This window comes from Polyergus mexicanus, unplaced genomic scaffold, assembly GCF_030449975.1.
Source record: "Polyergus mexicanus isolate NDT 795.1 unplaced genomic scaffold, iyPolMexi1.0 SCAF_19, whole genome shotgun sequence".
In the NCBI taxonomy this organism is placed as follows: Eukaryota; Metazoa; Arthropoda; class Insecta; order Hymenoptera; family Formicidae; genus Polyergus; species Polyergus mexicanus.
The window spans coordinates 4,852,115-4,876,839 of NW_027223339.1; the positions used below are offsets into that span (position 1 = coordinate 4,852,115).

Genomic DNA, 24,725 nt, shown 5'->3' on the forward strand with positions numbered 1-24,725 from the left:
GACTGCATAAGGACGTGCCTCGTTTCGCGGCAAGTCCCGTTAGAAAAGGAGATCCGAGAAAAGCAGCGACATGACGGAAACCGACGATGAAGCCAGAGTAAGCAAATCTCGAACAAAATTATCGATAATACCTTAGATATGTCTATTTATGAGGGAATGCCTTCGACGAGCGTTATCGATTTATTCGCAATATAATAGCCCGGTCCCTATCGGTACCAGGATAAGACACCGATAATGGAGAAACATCACGCTTCTGAATTATATCTTTGTGCCTTGTGCATATGAATAGTGTAAAATGCTGTACAGAATATTCCAAAATTACTTAAATCGCGATCTTAAGCAAAATTGAGCACGTTTTGCCTCGTCGCGCAAATTTGCGGAAGAGCCTGTCAAGAAGATTTATTTTCCAAACTTCGCGAAAAGTTCCTTTTATCTATTTGCAACTTTATCTCTGTTAAATTACCTAGCATGTATTGAAACAGGTTGTACAACAAAGTATTGCAATGTGCTCGCACGCAAGCAACACTTTTACGCTGCGTATTAGATATATAATAAAAGACAATTGCGTGTCGAGATTTGAAGGGATTTGTGTGATATTCTATTTGTGTAAAGTGTAAAATATGATAAGCTGCTTGTTTTGCGCGATTTCACGTACGTTATCTTTAGATTTACACGAGATCCACATTCGTGTGCAGGGCGTCGCGTGCTTATACAATTTGATCATCATGATTAATAAGTTGCTCTAATTGATATTATATTTTTTATTATTACTAATTTTAAAGAAACATTTCCATAGAATACTCACAAACTTTTCTTACGAAACATTTCATTACAAATTCAAATTTCACAGCATACATATGAGTAATTTAATAAATCAATTAGGAGCAAGTAGAGCAATATTTGATAATAAAATTTAACTATGTTAAATATTTTTATAAAATTTTCTTTAAATTGATATTATACTGGAGTATAAAATTCTCATTTTTTAATTATATAATTTTTTACCAATCTAATATGATATCTAGATCAATAATTATTTTTATTTTACATATCGTTCCCACACGTTGAGATATCTATAAAAATATATATATATATTTTTTTTTTTTAATGAATAATATAGAGAGCAATTAAACAATTTCAAATATTCTAATGATAAAAGATTTTCAAATAAAATTAGATTATATGTATAGAGTGATATTATACATATATATATATGTGTGTGTGTGTGTGTATACAGGATGTCTCAGAATTAGATCGGCAAACTTCAAATGGTTGTATAGAGGACACCAATTTTGTCAATAAATCCGTGTCTGCAAATGAACCATTTTGACACTAAAGAATGAAAAACTAACAAGGGAATCTTGCAAACTTGAAAATTCTGATTTTGATGAAACTTTATACATATGTAAAGGAAGTAAACAGATGAATTTAGAAATTTTCAGTTGCGGTCCAAAAACGATTCTAAGGGATGAAATCACCCTTCATCTGTAGAGCGGTTTTTTGCTTTCTTTGATATATCTCGACAATTATTCGAGATGTCAAAAATGGTTTTATACAAAAGTTTTATAATATATTATTTAAGAACATATCTATTTAACCATATTAAAATAAAATAAAAGTAAAATAATTATAAAGAAAAATAATTCTTTTCCTTGTTAGTCTTTGATTCTCACACATTTGATACACATACAATGTATTTATTAGTATATGTATACATTGGTTCAATTTTATTATATGTATATTTATCATATTATTAATAGTAAAAAGATTATATACAGAAGGTCTGAGAAATACGATTTACTCCTCTTACTGCCCAACGATCTATATGATTAACATTTGGCGGCTCCCAAAGAAAATGCTTACAATGTAACGATATTGACTAGTAGCGGTCGAATCGCGTGGAAATTCCCACACGACACGAAATGCGTCGGAGGGCGGTACCAGACACGAAACCGTGGCACTGTGAGCTATCTCCTCGCACCACCTTATGTGCTCGCAAAAAAGCGCTGAGTTCGAGGGTAGCTTTCGGTGCAGTTTGCACTTTTCTGCTTAAGTGAGTTTGCAACGTGTCGGCAAGTCGTTTCTCACTTATCACGTCATGTTCGTGCAAGGACCACAAATCATCAAAGAGAGATCTGGCAATTCCGAAGATGATAGCGACGAGGAAGGTCCTGAAGATGTTCTCCAGGTCAATCCTTCGCAATGGAACTGGCTTGATTGCTGGATTGCTTTGTGTTTTGTGCAATATTATATTTAAAACAAAAGATAGAAAACACTATAGATTTGACACAGATTTATAATTTATATACGGATAACTGCAAGAATATGTAAAAATATATGACATACATATTATATAGTCAATGGATTGATATTATATATCATTAGTTTTTACCGTGTTCCTTCATCCTGTTTCAATTACCACATATGCGCGCCATTGGCTAAAATAATAATATTAAATTTATATATAATAAATACGAATTTACATACAAAAATTGTATGATAATTCGGCAAATTTAGATGTAATTGAATATTATTCATATCTCGCTGATTTAATATTATAATTATATCTAATAAAATTATAAAAATCTTGTGCTTACAGAAACGGCGGGAAGAATGCGAGAGGAAAGCCAGACGGGGAGAGATGGACCCCCGTTTGGAATTTGCTTTTCAGCTTTTGATGGACGCAACGCAGCTGTCGCGTCATGAAGTCATGGATCATGTGTTCGAGGGTGACATGCTGGATGAGATCAATCAACTGTTCGTACCGCATATGAGATCTACCCTAATATGGTACTATCAGGAGGTTGAAGAGCCAGAACCTCCAACTGATACGGTACAATGATATGTTTTTTAAAGAAAAAAAAAAAAAGAAAAAAAAGGGATAATAGCGAGAATTTCATTAAAGGTGCAGCCAAAGACTATAACTTCTAGATCAGCCCCAAATGCAACAGCATCAAAAGTGAAAGAACAAAAGGAGCCAAAAGAACCACCAAAAAAAAAGCTTTTTCTAACTGATGGATGGCAAGTGCCTTGCACAGGCATTTGTATTTATATGTTTAGGTAATAATATTATAATTCCAGATTAATATTTTATAACGCGTGTTAGTGGTCGTAATTGCTACAATATTAAAAAAAAAAAGAAATATATGTCAATTATTATCAATCTTAGCGTTTCTTTTATGCAGAATCAGCGTATCTAAACAGTTACCAGAAGAAGGTTTTCAAAAAGATCTCTACACGGGCGTGGTAGATACGGTGAAAGTGGGTGTAATAACCTCTATCCAGCGTGTCGTGGAACAAGTATTTATGGATGCGTTAGCGCATCCTGGTCCGGAAGGTGAAGATGATTGTTCGATGATTAAGAGTCTCCTGCTACCGGGCTTGAGATCCTTTTGCAGCGCTCTTACAGGTACATTTAAATTAAAATTAAGTTATAACAAATTATAGATCTTATATATCCGTATTTAATATCAAAATAATATTTTCAAATATTGCAATATAAACTTCTAAAAATGGATAATTATATAATAATGCAATATAAACTTTTAAAAATGGATAATTATAGAATAATTATGTTATAAACACAAAAATATTTTTTTTTTTTTTTTTTGAGTTGTGATTACGTTTATTGAAATACATGTAATGTATTTATAAAGTTTGCGAAAAGGTAGCATTTGAGGGTAGCATATTCAGTGAGGGCGAACCAATGATGATGGAAGTGCACAACTTTGAACAAGCGAAAGCTTTTGTAGCAAAAGAGAAGGCCGTTGAACAAGTTGAGGGAAAAGTCAAATACTGGATAAAAAAGCTGAAGGACTTTATGGCGGAAAGTAAACAAGTTAAAAGAGAAAACGATAATTCCGGGCCGCAGCAAGAACTCGAATATTGGAAACGGCGAGGCGCACAATTTAGTCAGCTAGTCGATCGTTTACAGGTGTTGCTCTGTATTGTTTTTTTTTTTTTTTTTTTTTTTTTTTATAACTAATTTGTGTAATAATTTATATTTTATTTTTATTAATTATTTTAATTTTGTACATAAATTATTCTACGAAAATAATATATATATATAATGGAGAGAGATCGTGTCTTTGGTTTATTCTAATATATATGTATAAAGTTTCTATGTCAAATATAGGAAATTTTAAATATAGAAAAAAATTTGTAGGATCACGAAGTCACTATGTCACTTCTATGTCTACAAGTTACACGATCGAAACTAATTAAAGATTGGGTCGATGCGGAAGATGAAGTGACTTATTGTTACAATGAAGCGAAAGATAATGCAAAGTTCATTCAGGCACTAGAGAAGTGCTGTCATTGCCTTTATCTCGATGAACCTGTAAGATAATTTTCTTTTTACGAAACCTAAAAATATATATATATATTTTTTTTTTCTTATATACATATGGTTTTAAAATTATAGAGTTATTCATGAATATATATATTTTTGAATGCAATTGAAATGTTTCATTTTCGTAGGTAAAAATGCGAGATTCGCTTGTGTCACTATTGCAAACCGTTCGATTGATATATAGTGTCTCGAGATATTATAACACTTCCGAAAGAACGAGTTCCTTAATGATCAAAATCACCAATCAGATGATCGCCGCCTGTCGAGATTATGTCACGAAAAGAGGCCGGGAAACTATTTGGGGCCAAGATCGAATAGCCGCTCGATCAAGATTAAAACATTGTCTACGTTTAAACAAGTATTGAAATTTTGCATCAAACATTAATCTTAAGAAACATTAATCTTAGTTAATTAAAAAGTTTTTTTTTTTTTTATTATCACGTAGAATGTTTTTGTAAATTTTTGATGAAATTTTAGAAGTCCTTTGTGTTGAAAATGTAAATACGTGTATATAATACAATTTCTAATTATATCAATTAATCATGAAATTTACATCCTTAATAAAAAAAAAAAAAAAAACCAGAAGTAATAAATAATTAATTTTTATTCAAGAGCTTACAGAGAAACATACAGATTGGTTCGATGTTCACCAGCAGTTACAGAACAAGAATTCTCTTTCTCAGAAACCCATGTTTTCGGTCGATTTGATGCTTTCTGTGCTAGAATTCGTAAGATTCTTACCATGTTTGATCTCATACAGGATTATCGAACTCTTTTTGAGAGACGAATGGAAGGATTGCTTCTCGGAGAAGGTATAGTATACGTACAGCTTTGATGTCTAATTTTTGTTTTACAAGAATATTTATTAAATATAACAAAGTATATAAGTTGATGTAATATAATGATAGCATTAATTTTAAAATCGACAAATAATTTTGCTAAATTTTTGATTATATGATTAATTAATTATATTAATTTTAAAATTAATATTGTTATTATAATTATGATATGTCAAATTTTATAGCGTTAGATGAGGCCATGAAAAGCTTTGAAGAAACTAGGAAGATCGCTACTAGTAAATCTTACGATTATCTAGATCCAAGGAATACTGATTTTGATATCGACTATGATGACTTTATGATGAAAACAAACACATTGAAAGAGAGTATCGGCGAAATCATTGAAAGTAATTACGCCGATGTATGGGAAACACCGCAGGGTATACGATTTCTAACACGATTTGAAAAGGTTAATAAATATACCTCCAACTTTAAAAAAATAAATCTATAAAGATGAAATGTATTGCGCAATATTTTAAGCAGGGTTGGGAAGTAACGCGTTACTTGTAACGCCGTTACCGTTACAGTTACTTTTTTTCGGTAACTGTAACGGTAATGGCGTTACAAATTTTATTTGTAACGGAAAAAGTAACTTCGTTACATTTTTCGGTAACGAGTAACGAATTTAACAGTTACTTTTATCGTTACTTTTTTCAAATTTTTTGATTTATTTAAGATATTATTCTTGCTATTGTGCGTGATAAAATTTTTATCTTAACCGTAAAGCCGTAAGCAAATCGACCAATTAGCATTCTTATTATGTTGTAATCTCATTTACTACCAGTTCTAAGTACCTTGCAACGAAAATTAGAAAATCTCAATAAATCTGACCTTATTAGATTGCCATTCATTAGTTGAAGCTATTCAGCAAGGTTTAAATAAAAGGTAACTTATTAATTTGATTAATACATATGTTATTTAATTTTAAATAAGGATTTAATTGAAAAATATTATTTTATTTTAAACTATTGATTCAAAAGTATTAATTTCAATAAAACAAACAATGTCGCTTAATTTACTATATTTGATTTTAAATTTCTTACAATATTTGAAACAAAAGAATTAATAATAGCAGCATGTTTACATCCAAAATTTAAGTTAAACTGGTTAACCGGAGAAAAAAGAAAACGTGCTGAAAATTACTTGGAGGATTTATTGGGAATCCGATCGACTGAAAATTCTTCAAAAGCTGGAAAATCTGACGATCACGATGATTTTTTCATTTTTGAGCAAAAAACGGTGCAAAATGAATCTGAACAAGAAGAATTGCAACGGTTTTTAAAATCAAATAATTGTAATATAGAAATGTTAAACGACTATCCAAAACTTAAAAAACTTTTTATTAAATATAATATCTGCTCTACCAAGCAGTGCATCTGTAGAAAGAATGTTTAGCATCGATGGCTCTGTATTAACACCACAAAGAGAGCATTTAAATGATGATACTATGGAGCAACAAATTTTATTAAAAATTAATAAAGAATTTCGATAAAATTTAATCATTTATTTTGTAATAAACCTTGAATGAAATCTTGCTTATAATTTTTTAAAAGTTTTTCTTATGCAAAATAATTTATTAGTTTGTAATGTAAAAAAGTAACGGAAATTGTAACGACTCGTTACTTTTTAGTAACTGTAACGGTAACGAGTTACTTTTTAGAAAAAATAACGGTAACGGTAACGAGTTACTTTTATAAAGTAACTTTCCCAACCCTGATTTTAAGATCATCTATTTTTCTCATTACGATGCTTCCTTTGATGTTTTTATAAGGTTAGCGAAAAAATACCGCTAACAAAATTGGAAGAGAAGTACAACGTTGTCGTGAGATATTCCGATAAAGAGATAGATCGTATATTAAAACTGTTCAAACGGCAAAGAGATGATCCGCCGTTGCCAAGACACATGCCACCTATAGCTGGACGATTGACTTGGGCAAATTCTTTAAAGTAAGCAAAATAATTAATTATTTTTACAAATATTTACAATATCGAAGAAATATTAAAAATTTTGTTGTCTTGAAAACAACTTTCTTAATAGCAAGATTGAAATTTCATTAGAGTACATCTGGATGAGTTGACGGCATCCGTATCAAATCATCCTGTTCTAAAGACGTTACCGCTAACTGTCGATTTAATGAAAAGATACAATCATGCCACCGCTATTCTAAAACAATATCAGGCCGACATTGCTGAGATTTGGACGCATCAAAATTCCTGGGTCATCGAGGATTGTTTGAAACGGTCAGATTTTAAGTAATAAAATTATTTTTTTTTTTTATAAATTTTTAAAATCTCCTTAAAATCTCTTTTTAAATTCTTTATAAAAAATGTGATAAATATTATAAAGAAAATAATTTCACATAATAGACCGCTCTTGGTAGTTGATGGGAAATCGGCAAAAGTAAAGGTCAACTTGGAAAATCGAATTGTTCTTTTATTCCGTGAGGCCGATTGTTTAGCGAAAATAAATTTGGAGATTCCAATCGTTGCACTAACAATATTAACAAAGAAAGATTATTTTACGCTGATCACGGACTCTCTTCAACTTATGATCGAGGAATTCATTTGTACCGCCAAGCGCGTAAAATTGGAAGTTCGTCCATTGTTGTTACCGCATTTAGTTTGCGTTGCATCTTTATTAGAACCTGGTTTAACAACTTTGACGTGGACCAAATCAGACTGGAAGGACTTTTGTCAGAATACAAAGGAACAGATCAAAACCTTCGATATTCTTATCACAAGAGTTCATGATGTATACGATAATAGGTACGTTGAGAATCAAATAAATAGTTTTGTCTTCTCTTCAAAAGCAAATTATCGCGCAATGAAAGTATCAATTTTTTTTTTTAAATCGAATGGATTTTATAGTAACGACTAACTGTTATATATAAAAGAAAGATAATAATAATTTTGCTATAATTTGAGAGATTGAAAAAAAAAGAAGAGAAACAACACTTAAAGAATTTCAAGAATTGTATAAATTAATTAAATAATAATATTTTTAATAATAATTTTTAATGATTTGTTCTGCTAGGATTTTACAAGTATTGGCGAGTATGCAAAAGGTAACCTTGCACGCTTTACCTGAGTCCGATCAACCATGGATGATAGAAGAATTTGTAGAAAAAAACGAGGAAATATGTAGGATGGCGTCGGTAGATTTACATCGTAAGAGTACGATGATCGAGGAAGCGGTGGAAGAAGTATTACAACTCGTCAGAAAGGCCACAGATAGCTTCAAAAGCATCAATTCCAATCAATTCGATTTTCTCATTAATGAAAGTAATCCATTAATATTTACCTTTGTAATCCTGTATTTAAATACAATCTTCTTTGACAAAGTTAGAAATTATTAATCTTTTATTAATTATTAATCTATATACTTATATCTATATATTTCGCAATGCATTAAAATTCGATAATTAAAAATTGTATATTTTTACTCAAACGTATGTAATTTAATAATAATATAATATATTTGATAAATATATAATTTTGGCATATCTAATAATTATGACAAGAATTGTTATAAAATAGCAAAGAAATCTACATTAACAGAAAACTTTCAAAGCTCAATAAAAATACGAAAATAATTGTTATTTTATTTAAAAATAAAGGAACAGAGGGAGAGGAAGCGATGGAACAAACTGTCCAGCAAGATTGGTCCATGGTATGGAATTGCTTCGACGATCCCCATCAATTATTGATGACACCCGGTACTTTACCCAAAGGCATGCAAGAAATGGTTCGGAACGCAGTATCCGAGATGAGGCGATATTATTCCAGGAAGATCGTGGATGTATTAATAAGAGTCACCAAAGTATCTTTAGACGCAATCAGAAAACGATTTGTTCGGGAACTCGATTCCGGTAAATAATCCTTTAAATAATTTGTTAAACAATAATTTGTTCATCTTCCATCCTTTTTACAACAAACAATACAATGTTTTCAACTTAAACAAAACGAAACTATTCTGATTTATCAATTTTGACAGTATCTTAATGAGTTAAACAAATAATGATTTTAGACTTATTGCTAGTATTTAAAGTAAATTAGATTATGTAATAATCTACGCGGAAACTTTATAAAATATCCCAAGCATTGTATTTATTTATTGTATTTACAGAAGCTGCCCCGAACCCGGTGTTTTTATTGCATGCGACACTGATGATTCCGGCAGTGACAGTTAAGCCAAGCCTAGATGACGTTCAAGAAGCATTGACGTCAGTTGGAAAAACTATCACAGGCGTCGCGAAAGGAGTGGCTCAATGGAATTCCAGAGGTAGCAAGGTAATCAAAAGATTATGTCACGATCTTTCAATCATATCCAATATGCACGTTATCTACCGTCGTCATTAGAGCGTGTGGAAAAATCTGCCTTATTCGTCCAAACGAAATCTGGCCGATGTCATACTACGGGCGCAAAGTAATGCCGCGAAACAGAAGCAGGAAGAACCGGAAGATCCGAAAACCAGAAGACGAAGACTTTACAAAATTCTTTCCGAGGAGAGGCCGGTATTTCCAATTCAAGAGAAAAATTTCTATACGATGGTTATGGACAATAAAGAAATCGTTAAATTGCTCGGCATGTTGAGCACTTGCACCATGGAATTGCGTCAAGTAAATTACATAATAATACGAGTTTCCTGCTAACAAATTCACTTATCGAAGAAAATTAATTATCATATTGAACTTGCAGGATTTAAAAGAATTTCTCGATCGTTGGAAGCCTTATAAATTTCTCTGGAAGAATGAGCGCACTACGAGAGAATTGCTGCAAATTTCTTTGACAGAATTTGAAGCCAATCTCCGTAAACACAGTGAACTCGAAGATCGTTTAACTACCGAGCCGGATATGATTATATTTGGTACATCGATCGCTGTATCGACAGAAAAACTTAAGTATGGTCTTTATACGGAAATCAAAGGTAAGTAATATTAATGCATCGGTATTTTATACCGAACGGTTATTATTTGGATATTATGACAATGGATTTAACTGTTCTATTATTTCAGTTATTATTATTTATTTTTTTTTTTTTAGTTTTAATTATAATTATTTTAATTTTAATTATTTTCGTAAGTAAGATATTTAAAAACATATATACACAGTAGTTTGTTTAATTGTGCAAGTAATTAAAGAAATAGCGTAATAAGTAAAAAATGTATTTATTCATAAAATTGAGTAAAATTGAAAATAATTATAATAAAAAAGGGGAAAAAGGCACAATAGCAATTATCCTTTTTCAACTTTACATTGACACATCACCAACAAATTATTCGACTTGACAATCGTTGTAGGTTGCACACATAAAATTGGTCAAGCGATGAAGAAGAAGTATCGTCGCGAAATGGAGTACGTTTATGCTCTGATAAACGAAATGGATCGTAAATTGGATCATCAGATTCGCGATTTAGATGATGTACGTCTCATTATGGACACTTTGAAGAAGATTCGCGAGCAGGAGGTCGATATGGAACTTAAGATTGATCCCATCGAAGAAGCCTTTAACATAGTCACTCGATACGAGGTGCCCGTAGATCAGGAATGCTTGGAGCAGGTCGATAACTTGCGAGACACGTGGCAAAATCTGTTGGCACGAGCGCAAGAAAGTCACGTATTGTTGCTGACATTGCAACCGCAATTCGAAAACGATCTGCGAAACAATCTCGAGAAATTTCGCACGGATAACGAAATGTACTGCGAGGAGTACAGATCGTCCGGACCGATGCAGCCGGGTCTAAGCCCCCGAGAGGCTTCGGATCGGCAGATACTGTTCCAGAATAGGTTCGACGGTATGTGGCGGAAGCTGCAGACTTATCAGAGCGGCGAAGAACTCTTCGGCTTGCCCATCACCGATTATCCTGAACTTTCGCAAATCAGAAAGGAGCTGAATTTACTACAAAAGTTGTATAAACTATACAACGACGTCATCGACAGAGTCAGCAGTTATTATGATATTCCGTGGGGCGAGGTAAGAAACTCGGGGTTATATGTTCAAAACATACAAGATACATATTACGATTTGTTTATAATACAAATGCGGAAATTTCTTTTAATACATAAAGCATTAAAATGTTATAATTTATTATTTTTAATTTCATACTTATTAATAACAATATAAATATTAATAAATCCTCTTAATATTTTTTTTATCAAATTCATGCAATATGTTATACGGTAACGAAGAATGTTATAATCGTATAAATAATTTAGGTTAATATCGAAGAGATAAACAACGAGCTGATGGAGTTTCAAAATCGCTGTCGCAAATTGCCAAAGGGATTAAAGGAATGGCCAGCCTTTTTTGCGCTTAAAAAAACGATCGACGACTTCAACGATATGTGTCCCCTGCTCGAGCTGATGGCGAACAAAGCTATGAAACCGCGCCACTGGCAGAGAATCGTAGAAGTCACGGGATACTTGTTCGATCTTGAGAGCGAAGGTTTCTGTCTTAAAAATATTCTTGAAGCGCCGCTCCTAAAGAACAAAGAAGACATCGAGGACATTTGTATATCGGCTATGAAGGAAAAGGATATCGAGGCCAAATTAAGAACAGTAGTAAACGAATGGTCATCGCACGAGTTGACCTTCATGACGTTTAACAATAGAGGAGAATTGTTGCTGAGAGGAGATACAACAGCAGAAACCATCGGTCAATTGGAAGATAGTTTAATGGTCCTTGGTTCGCTCATGTCGAATCGCTACAACGCGCCCTTCAGAAAGCAGATACAACAGTGGCTCACAGATTTATCCAATACGAACGAGATCCTCGAGAGATGGTTGCTCGTTCAGAATATGTGGGTTTATCTCGAGGCAGTATTCGTGGGCGGCGACATCGCGAAACAATTACCGAAAGAGGCGAAGAGATTCAGCAAAATCGACAAAAGCTGGCAGAAGATTATGCAACGCGCCCACGAAACACCAGGAGTTGTACCTTGCTGTGTGGGGGATGATTTGCTGAAGCAGCTTCTGCCACATTTGCAGGAGCAATTGGAGCTCTGTCAAAAATCTCTGAGTGGGTAAGTATATATTGCAATTTTATAATATACACGCAATCTTTTTTTTTTTTTTTTTTTTTTTTTTTTTTTTTTTAATCAAACTTAAAGAAGAATTTTTCATTATAATTTTCAGTTTTAATATAATTAAAAATCTTAGTATAATTTATGAAATCTAATTGGTATTGTATTAATATTTGTTAAGCTTATGTGTCATTATTTTGAAAGAGAGATATCTTTTATTAATATTTCTTGTTCGAAAAAGAAATTTCTTTTAATAAAAATTCAATATCGGATGTTTTAGCTATTTGGAGAAAAAGCGCATGATGTTTCCAAGATTTTTCTTTGTTTCTGATCCTGCGCTCTTGGAGATACTTGGCCAAGCGTCCGATTCTCATACTATACAAAATCACTTACTCTCTATTTTCGATAACACGCGCTATGTGAAGTTTCACGATATCGAGTATAATAAAATGACAGCCATTATTTCATCAGAAGGTGAGACTATAGTGGTAGGTATTTGCATATATTTAATCAAATAACATATTCGAAGAGCAAACTTATATAATATATTATTATCTTCTGTATTATATGCGTTTATTACATGTACATTTTTAAATTGTGTTAAAATGTAGCATAAAAATAACTTTAAACAAACAACGGTGGCACATTTATGATCTATGTCCGTAGACTTTTTCCATCTTTTTCCAATTTTTTATACAATATTTTAAAATTTTTTAAATTCATATAATAATTTAAAATAAACTCAACTTCTAAAAATAAAACAAACTATTATATTATATTATAGTTTAATATCTTTGTTACATTACAGCTTGAGAAAGCAGTAAGAGCAGAAGGTTCGGTGGAAACGTGGTTGATGCAATTATTACAAACATCGCAACTTTCTTTGCATTCTATTATCCGTCAGTGTTACAGTATGATTAACGATGCAAATTTCAATTTTTTGAGCTTTCTCGATAAAATGGCCGCTCAGATAGGGCTGTTAGGCATTCAAATGATTTGGACGCGAGATGGTGAATTAGCTTTGGCTCAAGCTCGCGCGGATAAAAAAATTATGATCGAAACAAATAATAAGTTCCTTGATCTTTTAAATACATTGATCGATCAAACTACCAGAGATCTTACTAAAATAGAGCGAATTAAGTTCGAAACATTAATTACTATACATGTGCATCAACGTGATATCTTCGATATATTGGTATGTTTTGTTAAACTCAATTTTTTTCATGCATTAATTTATGCAACGCATGAAAACTTGAAAAATCGTTAAATGGAACAGGAAATTAACAACCGCGTGTTTCGTTTATTCAGTGCCGCTTAAATGTACGATCCGTGAACGACTTCGAGTGGTTGAAACAGTGCAGATTTTATTTTAAGGAAGATCTCGACAAGACTTCGATATGTATCACAGATGTTAATTTTACATATCAAAATGAATACCTAGGATGTACCGAACGACTGGTTATTACGCCATTAACCGATAGGTAAATGCAATCATAAACTGTATTTTTTTTTGATATATTATACAATTATTTTAATTATGTTTTTGTATTGCAGGTGTTACATAACGTTGGCGCAAGCTCTTTCAATGTCAATGGGAGGATCTCCATGCGGTCCGGCAGGAACCGGGAAAACTGAGACTGTGAAAGACATGGGAAAGACCTTAGCAAAGTACGTAGTAGTCTTCAATTGCTCAGATCAAATGGATTATCGAGGATTAGGTCGTATCTACAAAGGATTAGCGCAAAGTGGCTCGTGGGGCTGTTTCGATGAATTCAATAGAATCGAACTGCCAGTTTTATCGGTCGCCGCACAACAAGTCGCTGTAGTGCTCGCCGCAAAAAAAGAAAAGAAGAAGCAGTTTGTCTTTACGGATGGAGATCAGATCGATATGTGCCCAGAACTTGGAATTTTCATTACTATGGTAACTAGTACTGTTATTTAATGAAACGGAATAAAAGAACTCAACTTGAAATAATAAATTTTAAAATTTTTTTTTAAACAAATTTGTCAAAATCTTAAAGAAAATTACACGGCCAATGACTTTTATGTATAACTTTTACAAGGAATATGTTTATCAGTGATATAACAGAAAAATTTATAAACAAATAATATATACATATATCTTTTTTCAAATTATTTAATTTATTATTATTATTTATAATATAAGAATTACAAAACACACATAAAAAGACGAATTATTTACACTTAGTATAAAATAATTATCAAAATAACGTAAAATATGTAAGCTAATAGATTATGTTGTAAATTGTAGAATCCTGGATATGCGGGACGTAAAGAACTGCCTGAAAATTTAAAGATACAATTTCGTACAGTAGCTATGATGGTGCCTGATCGTCAGATTATTATACGTGTAAAATTAGCCAGTTGTGGATTTCTGGAAAACATTACCCTTGCTCGTAAATTTTATACTCTTTATAAATTATGCGAGGAGCAATTGACCAAGCAGGTAACATTAAGTGTTAAAAAGAAAGGCGATTAAGATTTGACATCGTGGTATCATTTTGCAATATATTGATTTAAGGTTCACTACGATTTTGGTCTGCGAAATATATTGTCCGTATTAAGAAGCTTAGGAGCGGCCAAGAGAGTCAATTCCAAGGATTCGGAAAGTACAATCGTTATGCGCGTTCTAAGAGACATGAATCTTTCTAAACTCATAGGTCATTATGTTAATTAATGAAGAGAATGCTATAAAATTGGCTATATCTACAAATATGCTATACATAAAATATATAAAATATTTTCCTCTAGATGAAGATGAACCACTCTTCATATCTCTCGTAGCTGATTTGTTTCCCAACCAAACGTTGGAGAAGACATCGTATCCTGAATTGGAAGCAGCTATTAATGAACAAGTAGAGCAAGCTGGATTGATTTATCACTCGCCCTGGGTGTTGAAATTAATACAACTTTATGAGACGCAAAGAGTAAGACATGGTATTATGACGTTAGGTCCGACCGGTGCTGGCAAGACCACTTGCATACATACGTTAATGAAAGCATTGACACAATGTGGTAATTATCACAGGTAAAGCAATCTCTCGGTACAAAAATACTTGGCTCGTTTACGTCAAAACCGGAATTTAATTTTATATAGATAAAGAGACTAGAAAATTACGATCGCAGTAAAGAATATTTATTTTTTAATTTCGTTCAGACGTCAGGACAATATCCTATTCTGCTGATATTAACGCATTGGTACGTCAATGGCAAAAATGGCTGTGATATAAATGGAGATTACGTTGAAAAATAAATATTCTTTACTGTTTATAATTTTTTTTTTTTTTTACCTGTTTAAAAATTAAATTCCGGTTTTGACATGTGAATGAGTATTATATTGTATAAGCATATAGGTACAATATTTACCGATTATTTTAGATATCTTATTATTATCGTGACTTTCTTCGTCAGTTTTTGTGTAAAATGCGATAAGAATTCATAATGTTTTATAAAATAATTGTAAAATTTATAAGTTTATTGAATTTGACAGAGAAATGAGAATGAATCCTAAAAGTATAACAGCCGCTCAAATGTTCGGCCGTTTGGATGTGGCTACCAACGATTGGACGGACGGGATTTTCTCAGCTTTATGGCGTAAAACGATGAAATTAAAAAAGGGGGAGCACGTATGGCTAGTTCTCGATGGTCCCGTTGATAGCATTTGGATAGAAAATTTAAATTCCGTGTTGGACGATAATAAAACTTTGACTTTGGCTAATGGCGATAGATTATCAATGGCCCCAACGTGTAAAATTATTTTCGAGCCGCATAATATTGACAATGCAAGTCCTGCAACTGTTTCGCGAAATGGCATGGTATACATGAGCTCTTCAGGTTTAAATTGGAATCCAGTTGTTACCGCTTGGCTAAAAACACGATCATCATTGGAACAGGAAGTTCTCGATCAATTGTTTACAGATTCTTTCACACAGGTAAATCGTGAATAATTTTATCTTCTGCGATTTAATGTAACTTTAACATGTATATAATTATTTATAATTTATATATATATATATATATATATATATATATATTTCATTGATTGTAAGTTTATATTATTTATATTATTTTAATAATATATGTGTATGTGTACATATAATTAATCATAATAAAGTGTAGATGTCAAATCATTAATTTAATATAAAATTTTATAAATAAAACAATTATCTCTGTATAATATAAAAACTATAAATAAATTTTTATTCTAGGTTTATTCATGGAGCACTCAAACGCTAGTACTCGCCATCAATGTCTTGCAATGTAATATAATAAGACAAATGCTTTGCTTGCTGGAAGGTTTAATACCTGAAGAAATAACAGTAGAAGAAGCCGAAGATGAAGATTTAGAGAAAGACAAACCTCAACCTGTAACTGCGGAATATCTAAAACGTCTTTATGTATTCGCATTAGTGTGGGGTATAGGAGCATTGCTGGAAACTGTCGACAGACAAAAGTACGACAGATATCTTCGAGAAAACTTCAATACCTTAGATCTTCCGACTTCCGATAGGTATCTGGATGCCACAGTATTCGATTTTTTCGTCACTGATAAAGGCGTGTGGGACACGTGGACAAGCATAGTGACCAATTATGTCTATCCTGAATATTCAGCGCCTGATTATAGTAACGTTTTGGTGCCTATACCGGATAATGTAAGAATTCAATATCTCGTGGATTTGATCGGTCGTCAGGATAAAGCTGTATTGCTAATAGGCGAGCAGGGCTCCGCTAAAACTGTTATGATGAAGTCGTACATGAAGAAAGCAAATCCAGACACGACTTTGAGTCGCTCCTTCAATTTTAGTTCAGCGACCAGTCCATACCAATTCCAGAAAACTATCGAAAGCTATGTCGAGAAACGTATGGGAAATACATTTGGGCCACCAGGCGGCAAAAAGATGTTGATTTTTATCGATGATGTGAATTTACCGCAAATCAATGAATGGGGCGATCAAATAACTAATGAAATCGTTCGACAGACTATGGACATGAAAGGATTTTATTCTCTGGAAAAACCCGGCGACTTCATCGCCATCGTAGATGTAATTTTCTTAGCAGCCATGTGTCAACCCGGCGGCGGAAGAAACGATATTCCCTCGAGACTCAAGAGACAGTTTTGTATTTTTAATTGTACATTACCCGACAATGTGGCGATCGATCGAATTTTTAGTGCTTTAGGCGAAGGACATTACAATGTCAAAAGAGGATTTTCCCAAGAAGTCCGTCAGCTCGTTAAGAAAATGATTCCCTTAACTAGAATACTTTGGGAAAAAACACGGACGAAACTGTTACCAACGCCAGCGAAGTTTCATTATGTCTTTAGTCTCCGAGATCTCTCGAGAATCTGGCAGGGTATGGTCGGTACATTGTCAACGGTTATTGATAAGGAAAGCGTACTGATGCTGCTTTGGAAGCACGAATGTACACGAGTGTTCAGTGACAGATTTACGATACAAAGTGATAAAGATTGGTTTGACGAGGAATTGATTCGCGTCGCGACCGATATTTTAGGCGAAAAATACGTAAACATGTTGGATCAAGAGCCTGCATTTGTCGATTTTATGAGGTTCGTAATAGTAATAGTAGTGATAATCTGTAAAACGCATCAATTTATTGTGACATTAAAAATGTTAACAAAATTTGTTTAATTATAGAGACGCTCCAGAACCGACTGGTGAAGAAGGTGAGGACGCAGACGTAGAACTTCCCAAGGTATACGAACCTGTTTATGACGCGCAAGTGCTACGAGACAGATTAGACATGTTTCTAGCACAGTTCAATGAAATGCAGAGAGGTGCTGGGATGGATCTAGTATTTTTCCCCGACGCCATGCTGCACTTAGTAAAAATATCTAGAGTCATTAGGCATCCGAAAGGCAATGTAATGTTAGTAGGCGTCGGCGGTTCTGGCAAACAAAGTCTCACAAAGCTATCCTCTTTCATTGCCGGATACAAGACATTTCAAATTACCTTGACTAGATCTTATAATGTAGCCAATTTTTTAGAAGATCTCAGGTTTCTGTATCGCACTTGCGGTGCTCAAGGCAAAGGTACAACATTTATCTTCACCGATCTCGACATCAAGGAGGAAGGCTTCCTTGAATATTTGAATAATATTCTGAGCTCTGGAGTTATCAGCAATTTATTCACGCGTGACGAGCAAGCGGAAATCATTTCCGAATTAACACCTATCTTGAGACGAGAAAATCCTAAAAGAACTCTCAGTAATGAATTAACGATGGACTTCTTTTTACAAAGAACTTGCCAAAATTTACATGTAGTTTTTTGCTTCTCTCCTGTGGGAGAGAAATTCCGGAATCGCGCACAGCGTTTTCCGGCTCTGATTTCAGGCTGCACTATAGATTGGTTTCAACCTTGGCCAAAGGATGCTTTAATTTTGGTTGCCAAACATTTTCTTCATGATTTTGAAATTGCTTGTACTAACGATGTGAAGACTGAACTAGTGAACGCATTAGGATCGATACAAGATATTGTTTCGAAAATTTCGATGGAATATTTCCAAAGATTTCGACGCGCTACTCACGTGACTCCGAAATCTTATTTGAATTTTATCGGTGGATACAAGAACATTTATCGGTCCAAGCAACATGAGCTTGGTGAAGGAGCCAAAAGAATGGACACGGGTTTAGCAAAACTCGAGGAAGCGTCGATATCTGTTGAAATCCTAAAGAGAGATTTAGCCGTAATGGAACAGGAATTGGTCCAGGCTTCCGAGAAAGCTGAGACGGTACTTTTAGAAGTAACGGAGAGAGCCATGCAGGCTGAAGCTTTTAAGAATCAAGTACAAAAAGTAAAGGAAAAAGCGGAGCAATTGGTAGCCTGTATAGCTGATGAAAAAGCGCTGGCCGAACAAAAATTAGAAGCTGCAAAACCAGCGTTACAAGAAGCGGAGGCTGCTCTGAATACTATAAAACCTGCTCACATAGCGACGGTAAGAAAGCTAGGCAGACCACCTCATCTCATAATGAGAATCATGGATTGCGTATTAATTTTGTTTCAACGTAAAATCGGTTCCGTTGCGCCCGACACCGCCGCGCCATGTCCCAAACCATCGTGGGCAGAATCGTTGAAACTTATGGCCAGTACGACGTTTTTATTACAATTGCAAAATTATCCGAAAGATATAATCAATAACGAAATGGTGGAGCTACTGCAACCCTACTTCAAAATGGAAGATTATAATATGGAAACAGCTAGACGTGTATGCGGCGACGTTGCTGGTTTATTGTCATGGACCAAGGCTATGGCATTCTTCCACTCTGTCAACAAGGAAGTTCTCCCGTTAAAAGCTAATTTAGCGTTACAAGAAGCGCGATTAAAACTCGCTATGGAGGATCTGGCGAATGCTGAACGAGAATTATCCGAAAGAGAAATGGCTTTACAAACAGTTAAACAGCAATACGATTCCGCAGTAGCGGAAAAGCAAAGATTGACAGAGGCTGCGAATGTGTGCCTGAGAAAAATGACAGCTGCGACTGCTTTAATAAATGGATTAGGCGGAGAGAAGATACGTTGGACGGAACAAAGCGGAGAATTTAAGATTCAACTAGGACGATTAGTCGGAGATGTTCTTTTGGCAACTGGATTTTTATCGTACTGTGGACCTTACAATCAACAATATCGAGCAAGTTTAGTAACTGCGTGGATGGATATATTGACCACTAAATCTATACCTTTTACTAAAAATTTAAATATAACAAATATGCTTGTCGATACCGCAACAACATCGGAATGGACTCTTCAGGGATTGCCGAACGATGAGTTATCTGTACAGAATGCGCTTATTGTTACCAAATCTTCGTCTTATCCGCTTCTTGTGGATCCTCAGAATCAAGGAAAGATGTGGATCAAGAATAAGGAGAGCACAAACGAATTGCAGATTACTTCGCTTAATCATAAGTACTTTCGTACTCATCTCGAGGACAGCCTTTCATTGGGTAGACCATTGCTAATCGAGGACGTTGCAGAGGAACTCGATCCAGTACTCGATAACGTACTCGAAAAAAACTTTATTAAATCAGGATCTATCGAAAAGGTTATTGTTGGAGATAAAGAATGCGACGTAATGCCAGGATTCATGTTATACATTACTACCAAGCTACCAAATCCAGCGTACAGTCCAGAGATATCCGCGAAAACGTCGATTATTGACTTTACCGTGACAATGTTAGGTTTAGAGGATCAATTATTAGGTCGAGTGATACTTATGGAAAAAGCCGATTTGGAAGCAGAAAGAGTTGCTCTATTTGAATCAGTTATGACTAATCAACGTTCGATGAAAGAACTTGAAAGTACGCTATTACACAGACTTACATCTTTGGAAGGTTCCTTGGTGGACGATGAACAGCTAATAACTGTTCTTCGAGAAACCAAGACTACGGCCGAGTCGGTGAATGAAAAATTGCAAGTATCTGCTCTTACTGAGAAAAAGATCACGTTGGCACGCGAAGAATTTCGCGCAGTTGCATCAAGAGGATCCATCTTGTATTTCTTGATAGTTGAAATGAGCAATGTTAATGTAATGTATCAAAATTCATTAAGACAATTCTTGACAATATTTGATCATTCAATCACGAAATCTGCGAAGAGTCCGATTACTTCCGAACGGATAAACATAATTCTCCGTCATCTTACGTATGAAGTTTGGGCGTTTACTCTGAGAAGTCTTTACGAAAGACATAAACCATTGTTTACGCTGATGCTAGCTATGAAGATAGATTGTCACAGAGGCATTATTTCTCATGCAGAATTTAACGCTTTTATAAAAGGCGGAGCATCGTTAGATCTTAATGCGGTAACGCCGAAACCATTTAAATGGATACTTGATATAACGTGGTTAAATTTGGTCGAAATAAGCAGACTAGAAATATTTTCAGAAATTTTAACTAAAATTGAATTTAGCGAGAAAGAGTGGAGAATATGGTACGAAAAAGAAAAGCCGGAGGAGGAAGAATTGCCTTGCGGCTATCAAAAAAGTCTCGATGTATTCCGAAAGTTACTTCTCATCAGATCGTGGAGCCCCGACAGAACTTTATCCCAAGCGAAAAGATATATCGTTGAATCATTAGGTAAAGAATACGGCGAGGCTAAAATATTGGACTTAGAAACAACATGGTTAGAATCTGAAACTAGAACGCCGCTGATATGCTTATTATCTATAGGATCTGACCCGAGTCCTCAAATTATAGCATTAGCTAAACAAAAGGCAATTCGTAAGTGTGCAACTTAATTATTCTCTCAGCAGTTTTTTTTTTTCAACAGTTAAAAAAAGTTAAACTCAATGTAAAAATATATACCTATATAAGTGTGTTTAGTAACGATATCTTTAACATTAGCATTATTATTTTTTATTATTGCTAATATATTTTTAACATTTTAGCATTAAATTCGGTATCGATGGGGCAAGGTCAAGAATTTCATGCTCGAAGAATGATTAACGAAGCTATGAGCACTGGCGGCTGGGTTCTTTTACAAAATATCCATTTATCATTGCCCTTTTGTACAGAAGTAATGGATGCTCTTGTTGAAACAGAAACTGTTCACGAGATATTCAGACTCTGGATGACGACTGAAGTACATCCTCAATTTCCCATTGGTTTACTGCAGGTTGTATTTCTCTCTCTCTCTCTCTCTCTCTCTCTCTCTCTCTCTCTCTCTCTCTCTCTCTCTCTCTCTCATACAGAGACACATAGAGTGTCTATTGATTTTTTATAAAGATTCCCTGAAAATTTCCTGATCTTCCAAATATTTTTGTTCAAAATTTCAGATAAAGAGAATATTTCAAGATTTTTTAATGTAACTCTTTCCAATATATACAATATATATATATATGTAATTATTGACAAATTGTTGATTAATCGCAATATAAAAGCAAAATTCTTTATTAGAAACAATTTTTTAAAAAATTCCCTGAATCCCAATAAATTACATGAGAATATCCTAATTTTTACAAGAGAAATCCGTGAAAATCCATATTTTCTATATTTTTCCAGGGAGTAGTAGACATTTTGTCTCCCGCTTAACAATTTCTTATTGATAACGAGAAAAAAATGATCTAGCGAAACAAATTCGAAGAAATATAAAACACCATATGTTTTAGATGGCTATCAAATTTACGAATGAACCACCTCAAGGCATTAGAGCTAGTTTGAAGAGAACTTATCAAGCGGTGACACAGGATATATTGGATTATAGTACTCAATCGCAATGGCCACCTTTATTGTACGCTGTTGCATTTTTACACACTGTAGTACAGGAGAGAAGAAAGTTTGGACCACTCGGTTGGAATATACCTTATGAATTTAATCAGGCAGATTTTGCAGCATCGGTTCAATTCATACAGAATCATTTAGACGATATGGATCTTAAAAAGGGTGTTTCCTGGCCAACAGTCTGCTATATGCTTGGAGAGGTTTCGCAATCTCAATTTTTTTATTTACTTTAATTAAATAAACAAGCAAAAATAAGCAACATTATATTTTCTATATTTTTCAAACATTCCGTAATAGGTCCAATACGGCGGTAGAGTTACGGACGATTTTGACAAACGCTTATTAACTACTTTTACGCATGTTTGGTTTTGCGATGTATTGTTACGACCGGGCTTTGAATTTTATCGAGGATACAGAGTGCCCCAAACGAGAAATCTTCAAGGATATCTCGATTATATCGACAGTTTACCCGCTACTGACACTCCAGAAGTCTTTGGATTACATTCAAATGCTGATATTACCTATCAGATCAATACAGCGAAAGGCATACTCGACACAATTCTTAGCGTACAGCCAAAAGAGGGTGGTGCGCAAGGAGGTGAGACTAGAGAAAACGTCGTGTACAAATTAGCCGATGATATGCTATCTAAATTACCGAAGCAATTCAATTCCTTCGAAGTAAAGGAAGCACTTCAAAGAATGGGGCCATTGATGCCTATGAACATTTTTTTAAGGCAAGAAGTAGACCGGTAAGTCATCATTCATTCTTTCACTTTCTCTTTTACATATCTTTAAATAATATCATTATTTAATCATTTGTTATTTTAATGTGTTCTATACAAAGAAAACGTAAACACCTTGAATACAATTGGAATAAAAAAGAATTTTAATAGAATATGAATCATTTTTTTCCTTTTTCTTTTAATTAAAAAAACTTTTCAGAATTTCAAGAGTTATCAAAGAAGTACGAAGCACTTTAACGGATTTAAAATTAGCTATCGATGGTACTATCGTGATGAGCCAAGGTTTGCGAACATCATTGGACTCAATGTATGACGCGCGTATTCCGGACAAATGGTTGAAAATATCTTGGGAATCTGCGACTTTGGGTTTCTGGTATACAGAACTTTTAGAAAGAGATCATCAGTTCAGACAATGGTGCAATCACGGCCGTCCGAGAGTGTTTTGGATGACTGGATTTTTTAATCCACAGGGATTCTTAACAGCGATGAGACAGGTGAGAATCAAAATAACACGTTCATAAAAAAAATAATATTATATACGGTTCATACACATCATATATGCAGCTGATAAGAACATATTTACATAAATATATATCTGTAATAAAAATATACTTTTAATATTTAGATAATTCTATAAGTTTGCAAGAAATAATGAATATAAAATCATACAGAAATAATGAGGCAATAAGTTAATAATCGAAAAAAATTTCGTGGCCATTATTTTTTTCAAAACATATATTTTTATATTTTTTAATAAAATTTGAAATCATGATTTTTATTCTATAAAGTTCACTGCTGATTATAATAATGTTTATATAATAACGCACTGATGCATAAAAGATTTATGACGAGTATAGCTTACCATTATTATAATTAGCTGCATTTCTTTGAAGTTAAATATTTTATTTTTACATATTATATTTAATTTTTCACAACTAAATTTAAATAAATAAATTTTACAGGAAGTAACAAGAGCGCACAAGGGTTGGGCTTTAGACTCTGTAGTTTTGCAAAACGTGATTACGCGCTATAATAAAGAGGACATTAAAAGTCAGCCACAAGAAGGAGTTTACGTCCATGGTTTGTTTTTAGAAGGCGCATCGCTCGATCGAAAGGCCGGTAAACTCGTTGAGAGTAAACCAAAAGTATTATATGAACAAATGCCAGTTATTTATATTTTCGCAATGAACACCACTGCCGGTAAAGATCCGAAATTGTATGAATGTCCTATATATAGGAAGCCTCAAAGAACAGATTCAAAATATGTAGGTTCTATTGATTTCGAAACGGATTACAATCCTCGACACTGGACACTACGTGGTGTAGCTCTGTTATGTGATATTAAATAAAGAATTAGATAATGTATAGTATAATTATATAAAGATATAATGTAAATAATTTAAAAAAATTATATCTATGATTAAAATCTATAATTAAATTATATCTATAATAATATCTATAATAATAGTACACTTTTACAATATATTATATTGAAATTTGTTTATATTTTGTATTAT

General features: G+C 33.6%; 1 protein-coding gene across 1 annotated transcript; it reads left to right on the forward strand.

Annotated features, from left to right (window-relative positions):
• Positions 1–24,647, forward strand: Dhc1 (Dynein heavy chain 1). The gene is made up of 34 exons (XM_070311203.1): positions 1–97; positions 2,600–2,833; positions 2,906–3,060; positions 3,186–3,409; positions 3,657–3,934; positions 4,166–4,339; positions 4,480–4,709; positions 4,964–5,163; positions 5,376–5,599; positions 6,962–7,137; positions 7,249–7,431; positions 7,558–7,956; positions 8,225–8,472; positions 8,808–9,059; positions 9,317–9,480; positions 9,550–9,810; positions 9,890–10,118; positions 10,492–11,165; positions 11,408–12,213; positions 12,494–12,701; positions 13,022–13,408; positions 13,522–13,694; positions 13,768–14,134; positions 14,486–14,680; positions 14,756–14,894; positions 14,986–15,262; positions 15,725–16,166; positions 16,443–17,800; positions 17,889–21,466; positions 21,634–21,860; positions 22,354–22,665; positions 22,763–23,214; positions 23,408–23,702; positions 24,171–24,647. The coding sequence occupies exons 1-34, from the start codon at positions 71–73 to the stop codon at positions 24,555–24,557; spliced, it is 13,935 nt and encodes a 4,644-aa protein (XP_070167304.1). The 5' UTR covers positions 1–70; the 3' UTR covers positions 24,558–24,647.
• Positions 24,648–24,725: the final 78 nt, after the last annotated feature.